At 44.2% G+C, this 17,339-nt stretch overlaps 1 protein-coding gene across 8 annotated transcripts in view; it reads right to left on the bottom strand.

The window, feature by feature from the left end:
• zfyve28 (zinc finger, FYVE domain containing 28) overlaps positions 1-17,339 on the bottom strand; it is a 266,810-nt gene that overhangs the window by 173,563 nt on the left and 75,908 nt on the right. For 4 of the 8 annotated variants that reach the window (XR_011948985.1, XM_072515676.1, XM_072515677.1 and 1 more), the window contains exon 3: positions 2,393-2,530. The exons of the other annotated variants lie outside the window; for them this stretch is intronic. Coding sequence is in view for 3 of the 4 variants with exons in the window: in XM_072515676.1 (XP_072371777.1) it covers positions 2,393-2,530 (138 nt within the window). In the remaining variant the exon portion in view is untranslated. The remainder of the gene's footprint in view (positions 1-2,392; positions 2,531-17,339) is intronic. 8 annotated transcript variants of the gene reach the window in all.

Genomic DNA, 17,339 nt, shown 5'->3' on the forward strand with positions numbered 1-17,339 from the left:
GAGACTTTGCAAGGAAGGCGTTCCGAGCTTCCCGATAGCGCCGGCCTCCTAATTGTTGGAAGAGGTATTGACTGCAGGGGATTGGAGAATGGGGTGGCGTCAGCGATTTATGGGAAGATTTTGGGATGGATTACGGCCAAGTGGAAAGAAGAGTTGGGAGAGGTATTGAAAGAAGGTCTGTGGTGTGAGGTGCTATGAAATGAAATGAAGGGTGAACACCTCAACCTCATGTGTGAGGTTGGGACTGATACAGCCGAAGGTCATATACAGGTGCACCTCACGAGGGCAAGGATGAGCTGGCTCTTCAAGGGAGTGGAAGATGTCGGTGAGCAGTGAGGGAGGTGCCTGCAAATCATGTACATATGTTTTGATCCTGTCCGAAGCTGGAGAGGTATTGGAGGGAGGTTTTAGTGTCATCTCGGGGATACAACAACACGTGGAGTTGGAAACGAGTTCCTTGGAGGCCATTTTCGAGGTGTTGTACCGGCCCGAGCAGGGGCAGATGTTTTAGCCTTTGCCTCACTGATTGCCCAGAGGTGGGTCCTGTTGGGGTGGAGGTCAGCTTCTCCACCCTGTGCCTCGGCGTGGCAGGGGGAACCCTTGAAAAGGTGGAATTTGAGCTAAGGGGGACGAAGTAGGGGGTTCTACAATTCATGGGGATTATTATAAACTTTCGGGAACTTGTTGCCATTGAACACTGGGGCATGGGTTTACCGTTTCACTGTTTTGTTGTTACCTTTTACCTGGAATGAACAGATGGATGGACCGGACTGTATATTGAGGGGGTTGTTGTTTTTTGGGGATTGTTATTGTGTTTGTTTTTCTTTAGTAGTTTGTTTGCTGAAAATGTGGAGAATAAAAAGTTTTTTAAAAAATAGAACAGAATCAGAAAAAGGTGGGAATATTTTTTAGCCAGCAACCACCCCCCCCCCTCCCATTACAGTAGTTATACCAGTGGATAGAGCATTAAACAAGAAATAATCAGAGCATTCAACAAAGCCAACATAATAATTGCGAGGATCTTAAATCTCTTATATAGACTAAAAGTAACCAAATTAGCAAGAGTGGGCGAGAAGTAAAGTTTTTGTGACAGTTTTCTGGATCAGCATAGAATTATAGAATCCCGACAATGCAGGAGGTTTTTGGCCCATTGAGTCCACACCGCGCTTGGAAAGAACACTCTACCTGGGCCCACGACTGTGGACGTGCCAACACTGGCCAGATTTATGGCTGGGATAGACTTTTGGTCTTTCAGGGAATCAAGGTATATGGGGAGCAGGTCAAAGTGGAGTTGAAGCCAAAGATCTGCCGTGGTCATACTGAATGGTGGACCAGGCACAACGGGTTGTATGGTTTACTCCTGCTCCAATCTAGTGTTCTTAATTGTGATCACCAATTATTATTAGCTGTTGGCTTAATCATTAGATAACTAGATAACAATGAAATCGCAATGAGTCAAACTTGGATAGCATGAAATTCCGATTACATTGAAGCAGTCAACCATTCCGTAGGCTGAACAGCAAATCCCATAGAACAATGCCCACGATAAACTTAAATTCCACACTGGTAAATCCGAATTAGCTGAACTTGCCTGAGCAATAGCAGCGATGGCGCACACAAGAGTGCAAAGTCATAAAGGGCTGGGCAAGCCATCATTTGACATCACAGTCCCCCTGTAAAAAGGACCTGCAAAGCTGCGGGTACTGCAAAATCTTCGAGAAAGTTGTGTTTGATCAGGCAGTTTTATGACTGAACGAGATGTTGAGAACGAGGAGGAGCAGGGCGAGGCACACTCGCTTGCAGGGATGGAAATTTCAGCAGGGACAATCATGGAAGTTTACCCAGAGGCAGATGATGCCGCCCACTACTTGACAGAACCGTCAGATAATTAAACACAGACGGTGCGTTTTACACAAGAGGAACCCACGGAAGCAGAGTACCGTGAAGAGTTCAATAAACACCTACCCGCTCACCCAAGTAGAAAAAGAATTTGGATTTATTTCTGGAGCTAACTCTCAGCATTTATCAATGGAAAAGTTTGAGATATTTTACAAGGTCAGGCCATGGTATAGCTGGAATAAATTGAATGAAGACTTTTTCCACACACTTACTGCTTCACTACGCTTTAATTTTGCATTTGAATGCGAGTTTTGATATTGACGTTGTTTGTAGGCATATTGGATTATATAGAAAAGCTTCACGTGGGAATGGGCCTCCTTGGCTATCACCAAGCTCCACCTAACACAAACCTGTGGGCTGATTCCCCAGTTAACTCATTGGGATTTTACTGTATACATGGAAAATTTCTCGACAAAACAATTTTTGTACGCATGAGCCAGAATGTTTTACTGACATTTAAACTTCAAGAGGTGAACTGAAGGAAACAACTTACCTCGGCTCCAAACCAAAGCTGCCCTCCCAGATTATCATGCCGTATTTCCTCTGGAAACTTGACACAGAAATCCCGGTTTGCTCGTTCATTTGGAATGCATTCCTGCATGATCTGGTTGATTATATTCAACACATTGTCCTAATTTTTTGAAAAATAAGGGAGAGAGAGAGAAAGAGAGAGAGAACATTCCAGAATATATTAACGCCTGCTTAAATAGACATGAGAGACAGATCTTCCAAAATGGAACAGCATTACATTATCAAACTCTATTAAATAATACACAGGTTCCAATTAATGGTATCCTTTCGATTTTTAAATGTTATTATTTGTCTATTTGCATGCTACATGATGGCCTCCAATTCAGCCATGAACAACATTGCACACTTCATTTCAGTGCAGCTCATCATGTCAGGGCACAAATTAAAAAGGCCATGAGCAAAAGCAATAAAACACTGAGGTTTATTGGCAGAGGGACAGAATTAAAAAGCAGTGAAATCTTGTTAAACTCCATAAAACCTTGGTTGGACCAGACCTGGGTGCATTGTGAACAGTTCTGGTCTGTATATTGTACAAAAGGATAGAGAGACAATGAAAAAGGTGCAAAGATTTACACTGATTGTACCTGAACTAAGAAGTTTAGAAATGCTGAACAGGCTGGGGCTCTTTTCCCTAGAAATACGAAGACTGAGACTTCAAGAAGATGAAAGAGTTTAACGGGGTGGACATAATTACTCAAATTAACAAAGGAATCAGGAGGAACCTCTGACCCAGAGAGGGGTTAGAATGCACAACTCACCACAGGTGGTGGTTGAGTTGAACAACTGATACATTCACAAGAAACACGCATCAAGGAAAAAGATAAAGAATATGTTGATTGGGTTAGAAAAGGAATGGCAAGAGACTTGAATGGGCGTGAATGTCTCCACATGCCTACGGGGCATGAACATTGCCACAGGTCCGTGGGGTAAGACCCGCACAAGGGGGGTTCCCGCTGGAAACCTGAACTTTTTACCCATTTTCCTGGTGCCACGGGTCCCCAACCGCTTGGGAAAATCCTGAAATTTAACGGTTAGAATTCGCTCCCCACTGAAATGCCCAAAAGAAGCAAAACCAAAAAAGACTGGTCTGAATTTCATTGACAGAATCTGAAGCCTCTCAAGGATCAACTGGTGATAAGATGGCGGAGGTAGATTCTTCTCCAGCCACTTCACTAATGGCTGAAGCTTTTCCAAAATCTTGGCAATAGAGCACCGATAAAGTTGGCGGATCTTATTAGATCACTTGAGGAGGCCTTGACCCCCATTCATTTAGTTCTTGAAGCTACAAGCAGGACAGTCGAAGCTCACAGAGCTGCAATTAAGGACATGGAAACGGCATTGGCAGACTGGAGTGATAGGATCACCTCGACCTTGCTCACTTCGACCCAAGCCTCACACGAGAGATCCTGCTTGTGCTGTGATCGCACGATTTCACAGTTTTAAAGGAGAGTTGGTTTTTTGATGGGTAAGGGAAGTGTGTGTGGGAAAGGCGCTCTATTAGGCTGTCCCAGGGCGTGAGTACGCACTTAACTAAGAAAAGAGCCACCTCTAATAGAGTGAAATCCATCCTGTACAAGAGTGGAGTAAAGTTCAGAATGATTTATCCAGCTCGCCTTCGAGTAACGTTCCAAGAAAAAGACCACTTTTTTGACTTGCAGGACAATGTGGACTGCTTTGTCCAAAAGCACAAGTTGTGCTCTTTTTGATCTGTTATTTGGCTCTGTGAACAGGCATTTAGGTTTCTTTTCACGTTTGTTGCATTGAGGGAACTCTTGATGCTGTTAGTTATACAAGAGATTTGTGATGTTTGTTCCTTATAGTAACCTATTTTTCCTTTTCTCTTTTCATTTTTATCATCTGGCACGGCTTTTAGCTGCCACCGTGACGTTGTAAATTTCACAATTTTTAAATCTCCAGCTGGGAGTCTCCCTGCTAACAAGGTGTATTACTTAAAGAGAGTGGTCTTGGAGGGTTTTCTGCAGCTCAAAGCAATATTTTAAAAAATGAACTGAAGAGTTTGTATTTAGTCATGTCTTGTTAATCGTAGGCTTTAGGTTAAGTTATTGTTTGCCATTGCTCAATTTACTTTTGGGTGAGGTTATGCTCAACTGTAATGGCATCTGTGGGATGGGGAAGAGTGGAGGGGGGTCAGTTTTAGTTTACCGACTATCTGTTCCTCGCTCCATGGAGTCACCTGACTTGGCTCAGTGGCCACCTTTGATGGATCTTTTCTGCTTTGTCTCAGGTGCGTCTCTTGTTTAATATCTCTCCTTGGGAATGGCTAACTTCAGTGTGAGGGGTGGGACCGCCAATCCGACTGATTACCTGCAATGTTGGGGTTTGGATGGCCCTGTAAAACAGTCGAGAGCATTTGCTCATCTTAAGACCCCAAGATTTTCCTGTGAGACAGGAAACACATTTCCATATCAAGGATCAGATCAGGCTACACAAAGGTTGGGTTCAGCTGGGCAAGTTTTTCATTCCAGTTTCTATAGCAGAGCTAGTGGCACAGCGATTTTAATTAGTAAAACGAACATAAGAACTAGGAGCAGGAGTAGGCCATATGGCCCCTCGAGCCTGCTCCGCCATTCAATGAGATCATGGCTGATCTTTTAGCGGACTTAGCTCCACTTTCCGGCCCAAACACCATAACCCTTAATCCCTTTATTCTTCAAAAAACTATCTTTATCTTAAAAACACTTACTGAAGGAGCCTCTACTGCTTCACTGGGCAAGGAATTCCATAGATTCACAACCCTTTGGGTGAAGAAGTTCCTCCTAAGCTCAGTCTTAAATCTACTTCCCCTTATTTTGAGGCTATGCCCCCTAGTTCTGCTTTCACCCGCCAGTGGAAACAACCTGCCCGCATCTATCCTATCTATTCCCTTCATAATTTGTCAAATGTGAATGTCAAAAGACATTCAGTTGCCTGCTGTGAGGCCATGCCCACTTTAAAACTCAATTAAGTTTGTCACAGCTCATTTTGCTTGGAGCCCTGACAGTAAAATGTTGAGTTCAGACTTATCCCAGCAGTGACTCAGTTTGTCATCGAGTTCATAGATTCATGAAGGCTCATCGTTCTTGTGCTGGCTTCTTGAAAGAGCTATCTAATTAGCCAGTTCTTCCCATAGCCCTGTAGATTTTTCAGTTTGAAGTATATATGCAATTCCAATTTGAAAGTTAGTATTGAATCTGCTTCCATGGTCCTTTCGGGCACTGCAGTCCAGGAGGAAGAAGTTCCTCCTGAACTCAGTCCTAAATCTACTTCCCCTTATTTTGAGGCTATGCCCCCTAGTTCTGCTTTCACCCGCCAGTGGAAACAAGCTGCCCGCATCTATCCTATCTATTCCCTTCATAATTTTATATGTTTCTATAAGATCCCCCCCTCATCCTTCTAAATTTCAACGAGTACAGTCCCAGTCTACTCAACCTCTCCTCATAATCCAACCCCTTCAACTCTGGGATTAACCTAGTGAATCTCCTCTGCACACCCTCCAAGGCCAGTCCAGTTTTCTTCTTCCCAGATTGTGGCTGACCCCAATAGTTAATATGGAGTTGTTTAGAACCATGGTGTTTTCTTGCACCCAAATGACAGGGATTTTCCATTTTTTGTCATGTCTGCAATGCTTACTCCCCACATTGATATTTTTTGTTTTACATAGGGCTCTCCTTCCTTCGGTAATGGCAGCTGAGTACTCAGCAATTTAATCTGACCACACCCCACACTTTGGTCTGTTGGAGGCAGCCGCCCCCAACACATACCACCAACCCCCCCATCTCTATTTCCACGTTGTGGGAGGCTCTTCTGGTTATCCATTTGGGAGGGTGAAAAATAAGAGAAATTATTCCTGATAGCGCACATGTGCTAAAGACGTTCAAGCAGAGGCTGGCGGACTCCATTTGAGAGGTGACCACGAGTACTTGCTCGATCCTACTCCAGAGCTATACCAAAGTAGGAAAAACCTGCAGACCCAAATTTGAGTGACTGACCACCAATAAGGCAGTCCGTCAGATACATTTATTATGGGAGACTTTAACTTTCCAAATATTGACTGGAAAAGATATAGTTCGAGTACATTAGATGGGTCGTTTTTTGTACAGTGTGTGCAGGAGGGTTTCCTGACACAATATGTTGACAGGCCAACAAGAGGCGAGGCCACGTTGGATTTGGTTTTGGGTAATGAACCAGGCCAGGTGTTGGATTTGGAGGTAGGAGAGCACTTTGGGGACAGTGACCACAATTCGGTGACGTTTACGTTAATGATGGAAAGGGATAAGTATACACAGCAGGGCAAGAGTTATAGCTGGGGGCAAGGGCAATTATGATGCCATTAGACGTGACTTGGGGGGGATAAGGTGGAGAAGTAGGCTGCAAGTGTTGGGCACACTGGATAAGTGGAGCTTGTTCAAGGATCAGCTACTGCGCGTTCTTGATAAGTATGTACCGGTCAGGCAGGGAGGAAGGTGTCGAGCGAGGGAACCGTGGTTTACCAAGGAAGTGGAATCTCTTGTTAAGAGGAAGAAGGAGGCCTATGTGAAGATGAAGTGTGAAGTTTCAGTTGGGGCGATGGATAGTTACAAGGTAGCGAGGAAGGATCTAAAGAGAGAGCTAAGACGAGCAAGGAGGGGACATGAGAAGTATTTGGCAGGTAGGATCAAGGAAAACCCAAAAGCTTTCTATAGGTATGTCAGGAATAAGCGAATGACTAGGGAAAGAGTAGGACCAGTCAAGGACAGGGATGGGAAGTTGTGTGTGGAGTCTGAAGATAGGCGAGATACTAAATGAATATTTTTCGTCAGTATTCACTCAGGAAAAAGATAATGTTGTGGAGGAGAATGCTGAGCCCCAGGCTAATAGAATAGATGGCATTGAGGTACGTAGGAAAGAGGTGTTGGCAATTCTGGACAGGCTGAAAATAGATACGTCCCCGGGTCCTGATGGGATTTATCCTAGGATTCTCTGGGAGGCCAGGGAAGAGATTGCTGGACCTTTGGCTTTGATTTTTATGTCATCATTGGCTACAGGAATAGTGCCAGAGGACTGGAGGATAGCAAATGTGGTCCCTTTGTTCAAAAAGGGGAGCAGAGACAACCCCGGCAACTATAGACCGGTGAGCCTCACGTCTGTAGTGGGTAAAGTGTTAGAGGGGATTACAAGAGACAAGATTTATAATCATCTAGATAGGAATAATATGTTCAGGGATAGTCAGCATGGCTTTGTGAAGGGTAGGTCATGCCTCACAAACCTTATCGAGTTCTTTGAGAAGGTGACTGAACAGGTAGACGAGGGTCGAGCAGTTGATATGGTGTATATGGATTTCAGCAAAGCGTTTGATAAGGTTCCCCACGGTAGGCTATTGCAGAAAATACGGAGGCTGGGGATTGAGGGTGATTTAGAGATGTGGATCAGAAATTGGCTAGCTGAAAGAAGACCGAGGGGGGCGGTTGATGGGAAATGTTCAGAATGGAGTTCAGTTACAAGTGGAGTACCACAAGGATCTGTTCTGGGGCCGTTGCTGTTTGTCATTTTTATCAATGACCTAGAGGAAGGCGCAGAAGGGTGGGTGAGACAATTTGCAGACGATACTAAAGTCGGTGGTGTTGTCGATAGTGTGGAAGGATGTAGTAGGTTACAGAGGGATATAGATAAGCTGCAGAGCTGGGCTGAGAGGTGGCAAATGGAGTTTAATGTAGAAAAGTGTGAGGTGATTCACTTTGGAAGGAATAACAGGAATGCGGAATATTTGGCTAATGGTAAAGTTCTTGAAAGTGTGGATGAGCAGAGGGATCTAGGTGTCCATGTACATAGATCCCTGAAAGTTGCCACCCAGGTTGATAGGGTTGTGAAGAAGGCCTATGGAGTGTTGGCCTTTATTGGTAGAGGGATTGAGTTCCGGAGTCAGGAGGTCATGTTGCAGCGGTACAGAACTCTGGTACGGCTGCATTTGGAGTATTGCATACAGTTCTGGTCACCGCATTATAGGAAGGACGTGGATGCTTTGGAGCGGGTGCAGAGGAGATTTACCAGGATGTTGCCTGGTATGGAGGGAAAATCTTATGAGGAAAGGCTGATGGACTTGAGGTTGTTTTCGTTGGAGAGAAGAAGGTTAAGAGGAGACTTAATAGAGGCATACAAAATGATCAGGGGGTTAGATAGGGTGGACAGTGAGAGCCTTCTCCCGCGGATGGAAATGGCTGGCAAGAGGGGACATATCTTTAAACTGAGGGGTAATAGATATAGGACAGAGGTCAGAGGTAGGTTCTTTACACAAAGAGTAGTGAGGCTGTGGAATGCCCTACCTGCTACAGTAGTGAACTCGCCAACATTGAGGGCATTTGAAAGTTTATTGGATAAACATATGGATGATAATGGCATAGTGTAGGTTAGATGGCCTTTGTTTCGGTGCAACATCGTGGGCCGAAGGGCCTGTACTGCGCTGTATCGTTCTATGTTCTATACATCACCCCAGGGGTACTTTTTACGAATACCGAGAGGCAGCCAATCGTCTTCTGGCTCACCAGGCAGATCCCTCAGATATTTCACCTGGGTGACAACCTCGCTTTATCCCTTCTCAGGTCAACGTGGCTTTAAAATCATTTTATGGCGACCAACATAAATCTGAGCATCCTGTGGGCGAGTCGATCAAGCAGATTTTCTGGATGGCTTGTCCATCCCAACTGTTGAGGCAGACAAGTTGGGAGTTGGACTCCCCGTTACGCCCCGACGAGACCTTAAAATACATTGGGTTGATGCAGGCTGGGAAGGCCTCTGGTCCGGATGGTGTTCCCATTGAATTTAATAAGAAGCTCTCGAAACAGCTCACGCCTTTGTTAGATATGTTTAATGACTCCCTATCCTGCGGTCCATTGCCTCTGACCCTTACACAAGTCTCTGCTTCTTTACACCAAGGACCCGACCAATGCAGTTCATACCAACCCATCGCTTTTAAGCACAGATGCAAAGCTGCTTACTGGCGCTCTGGTTGGAGCCTCGTCTTCCAGGTATAATTTCGGAGGATTAAACAGGTTTTGTAAAGGGTTGTCAGTTATCGGTGAATATACGTCACCTTTTGAATGCTATTCTGTCCCCCTCCCCTGTAACGGAGCCAGAGGGGAGGTATCGCTCAACACTGAAAAAGCATTCCACAGGGTGGAATGGGACAATTTATTTGAGATTCTCGGTGTTTTGGATTGAAGTTGAAGACAATTGCAGCAAAAACGATCATATTTGAGCTTTTAAAACAAGCATGCATCAGTTCTCTTCACACATCTCTATGCGGCAAACAAAACGACAGCACCAACGTTCACCCAACTAAACTCACTTCCATTCGGTTTTCCTTTGCTTCCGGTGCAAAATCAACATGACAACTCAACAATTCAATATGGTCTCAACATCTGCCTATGTATGCTGCACTAGTAATTCAGTGTGCAAAAGACATCCTGGTCTGTTTATAAATATGAGAAATGCCGATAAAAAGATTTTTTTTTTAAAAAGACATCCTGGTGCGAAAGGCACTTTACAGATACAAGCATTATTTATATATTAAAAAAATATTTAAATAGTTTGGTTCACAGAAGTTTATTTCAGGAACAGCCATCATCATCAAAGAACAAGTCCAGCTTAAAAAGTTGGCAAATATAGCAGATCAGTCAATGTTTCAATACATGTTAAAGTATCCTATTGTTGCCCTATTATGTATTTTCTTTTATTCCCTTTTCTTCCCATGTACATAACAATCGAATGAGCTGCTCGCAGAAAAATACTTTTCACTGTACCTCGGTACACGGTGACAACAAACCAATCCAATCCAATCAGGTTGGGTACTTTGAAACCTTCAAGAATCAAGACTGGCTAGTTGTGCATTTCCAGATTATCAGTATTCCAAGTACTGTGCTTTCATTACAACAATGACACTTCAAAAGTACCTCTTTGCTGCAATGTGCTTTGGAACACCGGAGGTCTGGAATTATTGTACAAATAAAAGTTCTTAAATTGTGCAGAGATAGAGGATTACAAGGCAGCAACCATGGAGCATACTTTATTGCTTCAACATATTTTAATCACAAAGCAGGAGGGCGCAATGCTACATCATCTAATTTTTGGAATAACACCATCAGTACAGTATGGAAAAATTTAAAGGCAGGAAATATACTGACCAAAGCTATTTTTTTTTAATGCTTCGGGCATCTGAACTATTTTAATTGTCCATTCCAGAGGAGCTTGATGGGTCACTCAGAAGTTAACATAGACTAGAGTGGATAAACGGATTGCCTTCTCTGAAGAATATTATTGAAGCAGCGGAGCTGTTCGGTAATCAAGCAACTTTTATGGTCATTTTTCTTCGACATATGCAATTTCACGACTTGCCATGTTGGTTTTCAGACTTAAATGTTGCTAATCTAAACACTACCAGTCCTACAGTCCCCGTTTCCATTCAACACACTGCAGATCTGCAATCCATTCAAACAGGTAAAGGTGTTTTTATTGACTCATTCTTCTGTCTGAAAATCAAAAAGAACTAAATAACAGTCAACAAAGTCATACTCTACCAAAGTTAACCACTTACCGAGGCAAAAGGAAATTCTTGCAATCTCAAGACAACTCAATTTTAAAATGTTATACCATCAATAAACACATTTTCTACTCTTGACCCAATGTACATTAGCCACTAACAATTTTAAATGCAATCTATCTGTGCAGCAGGAGGTGCAATGAGAAGAATATAAATTACATTCCATTTTTAACGAGTGGTAACAGTTTGTGAAGAAAACTTTTGAGCATCAGTTCTTCGTGAATTATTACCCACCTTTTGGGTTTCTGTATGACCTACATGGTGCACACTCCCTTCCTACAAGAGTATCTTCACTTATCCAAGTCCAGAAAGTTTCGGTAGAACAGAGATCACAGGCACCTCAGGTGTGCAGCGGTATTGCGAAAACTAATCTGCTGAAATTGTGTGTGCTGCAAAATAGACTCCTCCCACCAGCAAAGTGAGGCCCCACTTCAAGTCAATGCTTCCCTGTGCATGGACATCACTGTCACCTGCTCGGACCCGCTAACGGTGCGTAAGCTGATCAAGATCTACAACCTGTTCAAACTGGCCTCTAGTCTGCCACGGTAAAGTGGCATGGTAGCACAGTTGCTTCACAGCTCCAGGATCCCAGGTTCGATTTCCGGCTTGGGTCACTGTCTGTGTGGAGTCTGCACTTTCTCCCAGTGTCTGCGTGGGTTTCCTCCCACAGTCTAAATGCACAGGTTAGGTGGATTGGCTATGATAAATTGCCCTTGGGTTAGGTGGGGTTATTGGTTTACGGGGATAGAGTGGAGGTGTGGGCTTAAGTGGGGTGCACTTTCCAAGAGCTGGTGCAGACTCGATGGGCCGAATGGCCTCCTTCTGCACTGTAAATTCTATGATAAGAGCAAAGCCATGTTCTTCAGGAAGTATGCTGAACAATCCCTTGTCAACTTGGTGAGGTCAGATGGCCTAAAGGTGCTGGGTATATAGTTTGGATGGTCCACAGCATGCATTGGAAACTGAAATGAGCGAGAAGGTAGGCAAATACTGGTATGTGGGAGCAATGCTCACTCTCCACTGTAAGAACCTGGTCATCAGGTGTGAGGCACTTCCGATGTTACTGTTTGTTGCACAGGTCTGGCCCATTCCTCACTCCTGCTGTTGGGCAATCACCCAAGTCATTTTCTACTTCATGTGGGGATCAAAAATGAACAGTGTTCAAAAGGATGCGATGTACAATCCTCTAGATGGGGTGGGGGGAGGGGGGGGGGGGGAGAGAAAGGGAAGAGAGAGAGAGAGAGAGAGAGAGAGAGAGAGAGAGAGAGAGAGAGAGAGAGAGAGAGAGAGAGAGAGAGAGAGAGAGAGAGAGAGAGAGAGAGAGAGAGAGAGAGAGCGCGCATGTCCAATGGCCACCTTTGTGCATGGCAGCATCAAGCTGTGCTTAGGCCCTCAGTATGCAAACACCAAAAGTGTCACTCCGTGCTGGGGGTCTACCTGGCCTCAGTGTTGCGAAGGATGGGTCTGGCCACGCTGCCGCAGAACACTCCCAAGTTGTAGGACTGTGAAGTACCACCTATCACCCTGTGGAAAAATTAATTTTTTAGGTTTCTTTTTCTCCAATTAAGGGGCAATTTAAGGTGACCAATCTACCTACCCTGCATATCTTTGGGCTATGGGGAGAATGTGCAAACTCCACACAGACAGGTGACCAGGGTCAGGATCTAGCACGGGTTCTCGGCATCGTGAGGCAGCAGTGCTAACAATTGCGGCACCGTGCCACCCTCTCTCATGGAAAAATTTATGCAGAGATTCACCTTCGACCGCAAATCCATCAGGCAATGGTCTGCACCTTAAGTCCAAGAGGCTCTACATGAAAAGGAGATGGGGAGACGGTGGAACCTGTAGGATGGTTCCCCGAGCAGACCCTGTCAAGATCATTTGCCAGAATGCCTCATCACAAGAACTTTCAAACTAGCACCAAGACCAAGCTTGGCTGATGGGGAGAAAGGCCCTCCCTTAGATATCAGATTGCTGAAAGGTAACAACTACTGCATGTGCTTCAATGTTTTGCTGAAGAAACTCACTCCTTTTGCATCTCTGGCTCTCAAAAGGTAAACAAAATAACTCTTCTAGATTATAAAGAGCCTCCTTTTCGGAAACACGCTCCAAAAAAGAAACCTTTTGCAGCCAATGCGTTGTTTCCGAAATGGCACACCTACACACCCGGAGTCTTGCACCATCCACACATTGCCCTTGAGGTGACTGTGGTGGGGTTGAGACCACTGTCCACCTGCTTGTGAATGTGCCTTTGCAAAGAAGGTGTAGAGAGAGGAAGTGGTGTTTGGAGGTTCATCCCGTGCAACTCCATGACACAGGACTCTGTGCTCTATGGGCTGCTCCCAGGGACGCACAGAGATAAATATCAGCAATTGCTGGAAGATGCTCTTTGGTTTTCACGAAACTTGGTGGTCTTCCAGTGCAAAGAATTGCCCTCGACAGAGCGTTGCAGACAGGCACATTCCAAAGTCCAGGGCGACGTGCTGATGGGGCGCATTAAAGCTTTGGGCAGCTGCCACAGAGGCACAATGGGGGAGGGTCTCTGTCGAAGGCCTATCAGCCTCAAGCTCCATCTTTCTAATGAAAATAGTCCAGAGTCTATTTAGCCTCTTCGCATAGAGAACACCCTCCAGACCAGGCAACATCCTGGTAAACCTCCTTTGCACCCTCTCCAAAGCCTCCACATCCTTCTGGTAGTGTGGTGACCCAGAATTGTGCGCAATATTCCAAGTGCGGCCTTGCCAAGGTTCTATACAACTGTAGCATGACGTGCCAGTTTTTATACTCATTGCCCCGTCCAATGAAGGCAAGCATTCCGTATGCTTTCTTGACTACCTTCTCCACTTGTGTTGCCACCTTCAATCTGTGGACCTGCATGCTCAGATCTCTCAAACTTTCTATATTCCGAAGAGTTTTACCATTTAGGGTATATTTCCCCTCTATGTTAGGCCTACCAAAATGCATTACCTCACATTTGTCCGGATTCAACTCCATTTGCCATTTCTCTGCCCAAGTCTCCAACCTATGTCCTGTTGTATCCTCTGACAATCCTCAACACTGCCACTCCACCAACCTTGGTGTCATCCACAAACTTACCAGCTACAAACATTTCAAGTTGTTCAATAATCACTGGATCCTTTTGGATGGAGGAATTTTGCATAGTAATCGGAATCCTTAAAGAGCCCATCTTATTTCTAGAAATCATGCTCCAGTCTTTAGAAAGTGGAGAGCATAAATATGGTGGAGGTGTGGGAATACAAAAATTTTTTTAAAAAGAGGGAAAAAATAAGAGACAGACTTGCGATATGATCTTTATTATAGTCACAAGTAGGCATACATTAACGCTGCAAAGAAGTTACTGTGAAAATCCCCTAGTCGCCACACTCCGGCACCTGCTCAGGTACACAGGGAGAATATCAGAATGTTCAATTCACCGAACAGCACGTTTTTCGGGACTTGTGGGAGGAAACCGGAGCACCCGGAGGAAACCCATGCAGACACAGGGAGAACACTGTAGCCATCTGGGATGGCCACTTCCAGATTACACAATGGACACTTTGCAACGATTGCAGGGAAAATGGACAACGCTGAGAAAACAAGCAAGTTCAGAGCTTGTCTATATGTTGGAGCCGCAGCTCCCAGACAAGACCAAAACTGGAGTCCAATTGGCATACTAATGACCCATCTCCGGGAATAAAAGAGTAACATTTGAGTAACCGATACGAAGGCAGACACCCTGGTACCAGAGGAGACCGAAACAAAGCAGGCCAATGGCCACCTAGGACACGCCAACCATCAGGGCACCCACCCCTTTATTGGACGAAATCAATAGGAATGTTCAAGAAACGGCCCAATTGATTGGGGCCAAGTCCAAGGCCCGCCCAAAAGCCCTTTGGGTATAAGAAGGAGCCCCCAAGAGAGAATCGTTCTCTTGGACCCGGCTCTCACCGAGGAGAGACCTGTCCACCAGCTACACCAGAAACAAGTCCAAGGTCAACGCACGCTACCAGACAGATGACCTCAGCTGTTCCCCTTCACCACTTCGACCCCGGCAGCCTCAGATCCGAATAACCACCATTGTTCCTCTGACTGAGTGGGCGCCCGAAGCGAAGTATAGGCTTTAGCAGTAGTGATAGTTTAGTCTGTAGAGTTTCGTGCATGAGTATATTTAACTGTGTGTGTAAAATAAATAAGCATCGACTTTGAACTAACTAACTGTTGTATCGAGTCTTTGATCAGTATTCGGTTTTGAACCTTGTGGCGATATTGAAAAATACCTGGCGACTCTAGAGCAAACGTTAATTAGAATTAAGGAAAGCGACCATATTGACCGCCATATTCAGAGCCAACCAAAGAGAGCAACAACGTGCAGACTCTGCTGTACACTTTAGAGTGAAGAATGGTCCGGGAGGATCCACATTTCTGCTTGGGAGAAGGAATGAGCCGGAGATTTGTTGGGATTCTGCCAAAACTTTTAGGACTTGTGGTGGGTGAAGAATTTTCACAGCAGCTACATGAGAAACCTTTTCGGTAGAATATTAATGAGGAAAGAGCCACAGTTAACCAAAAATACTTGCAACGTAGACACTTAGCTGAAATACCAAAAACTGACCAACCATCAAAACCGGGAATAGACACTAAAAGAATGAGGCTAGCATTACTAAGGCTAGCATTGTTGTGACTTGAAGGGTTTTGGTTACCATGGATATAAAGTATGCCAATATGCTCCAAGCATTCAAAAAAAGTTAATTCAAATTACAACTTGGATCGAGTCAAGGCTAGTTATTTTTATTGAATTTTAAAACAAAAATGAAAAATGGGTTTCTAGTCAGCATTCATACAGCACCAAAATCCATGTACAACTTTCAGCTACACGTCTATAACCCTGTGCACTGGCACTTAAAAGAATTAATGACTCACTTGAAAAACAAATTCACACATTGTTAAAACAGTCATTTCATTGGAAAGTACAATCTTTTATTTGCTAGAGTTGCAGAAGCTTGGCAGAAATCCAAACCATGACTGTATTAACCAGTTAAGTTATGACGGATGTTGGGCCATCCATAGTTCAAAAATCCATGCATGATTTGCACCTAAAACTGCACAATATGCCTGCATCACCAGTCACTGGACAGAAACTTCAATCTGTTTCAAAGCTGAACCACACTAATGAATAATTTTAAAATTATTTTAAATTACCAGGGGATGGGTGTCATTAGCAAGGACATCATTTATTGTTCAGCCCTTTCAACTGAATAGCTTGCTAGGTAATTTCAGAGGACAATTAAGAGTCATGCTCACAGCCATGGGTCTGGGAGTCACATACAGACAGATTTTCTCCAAAGTGTGCCCAGATGGATTTTTCCAACAAATGTTTAATAATCTTAATTAGTGTCACTTCACCTAGGCTGCAATGAAGTTACGGTGGTGGTACATTGAAGGAGAATTCAGAATGTCCAATTCACCTAACCTGCACACCTTCCGACTGTGGAAGGAAACCGGAGGAAACCCACGCAGACAATGAGAACGTGCAGACTACGCACAGACAGCGACCCAAGTCGGGAATCGAACCCAGGTCCTTGGCGCTGTGAAGCAACAGTGCTAACCACTATGTTACCGTGCTGCCCATATCGATGCTTTCTATTTATTCCAGAATAAGTGTTTCCAATCATGTTAAACAGGGAGCAAGGAGGTTTTTTTTTTTTTTAAAAAGACAGGAGTTGTGCAAAGCCAAGTATTACGACCCAAACAATTTTCATACAATTCTAATTAACATACATTTCATAATTGAATTAATATTTGGGATTATCCAAGAAACAGTTAGTTTTCACAAACTTTCCATTAATAATTGTGAACTAAATTATGTAGCTTGTACAATTTCAAGCCACTACAAGTGTTCAAACAGGTTAATTAAAAGTCACTGCATTAAAATACATATTTTTCAGGCTGTGAGTATCGCTGTTAAAACAATGCCCATCCATAGATGCCCTTATGGTGGTGACAAGACTGCCATCCATATAGTGAAGCAACTCCCACTTTGCTGTAGAGAATTCCAGGATATTGAACCAGAGCCCAAATAGTGCGATATATGCCCCAAGTCACGATGGTGTGAGACTTAGAAATGATAAGGTGATGATAGTTAATGATAATGATAAGGCCTTTGATAAGGTGCCTCACGGGAGACTGCTAAGTAAAATAAGGGCCCATGGTATTCGAGGCAAGGTACTAACATGGATTGACGACTGGCTGTCAGGCAGAAGGCAGAGAGTTGGGATAAAAGGTTCTTTTTCGGAATGGCAACCGGTGACGAGTGGTGTTCCGCAGGGTTCAGTGTTGG

The sequence above is a fragment of the Scyliorhinus torazame genome, chromosome 9 (genome assembly GCF_047496885.1).
Source record: "Scyliorhinus torazame isolate Kashiwa2021f chromosome 9, sScyTor2.1, whole genome shotgun sequence".
NCBI lineage: Eukaryota > Metazoa > Chordata > Chondrichthyes > Carcharhiniformes > Scyliorhinidae > Scyliorhinus > Scyliorhinus torazame.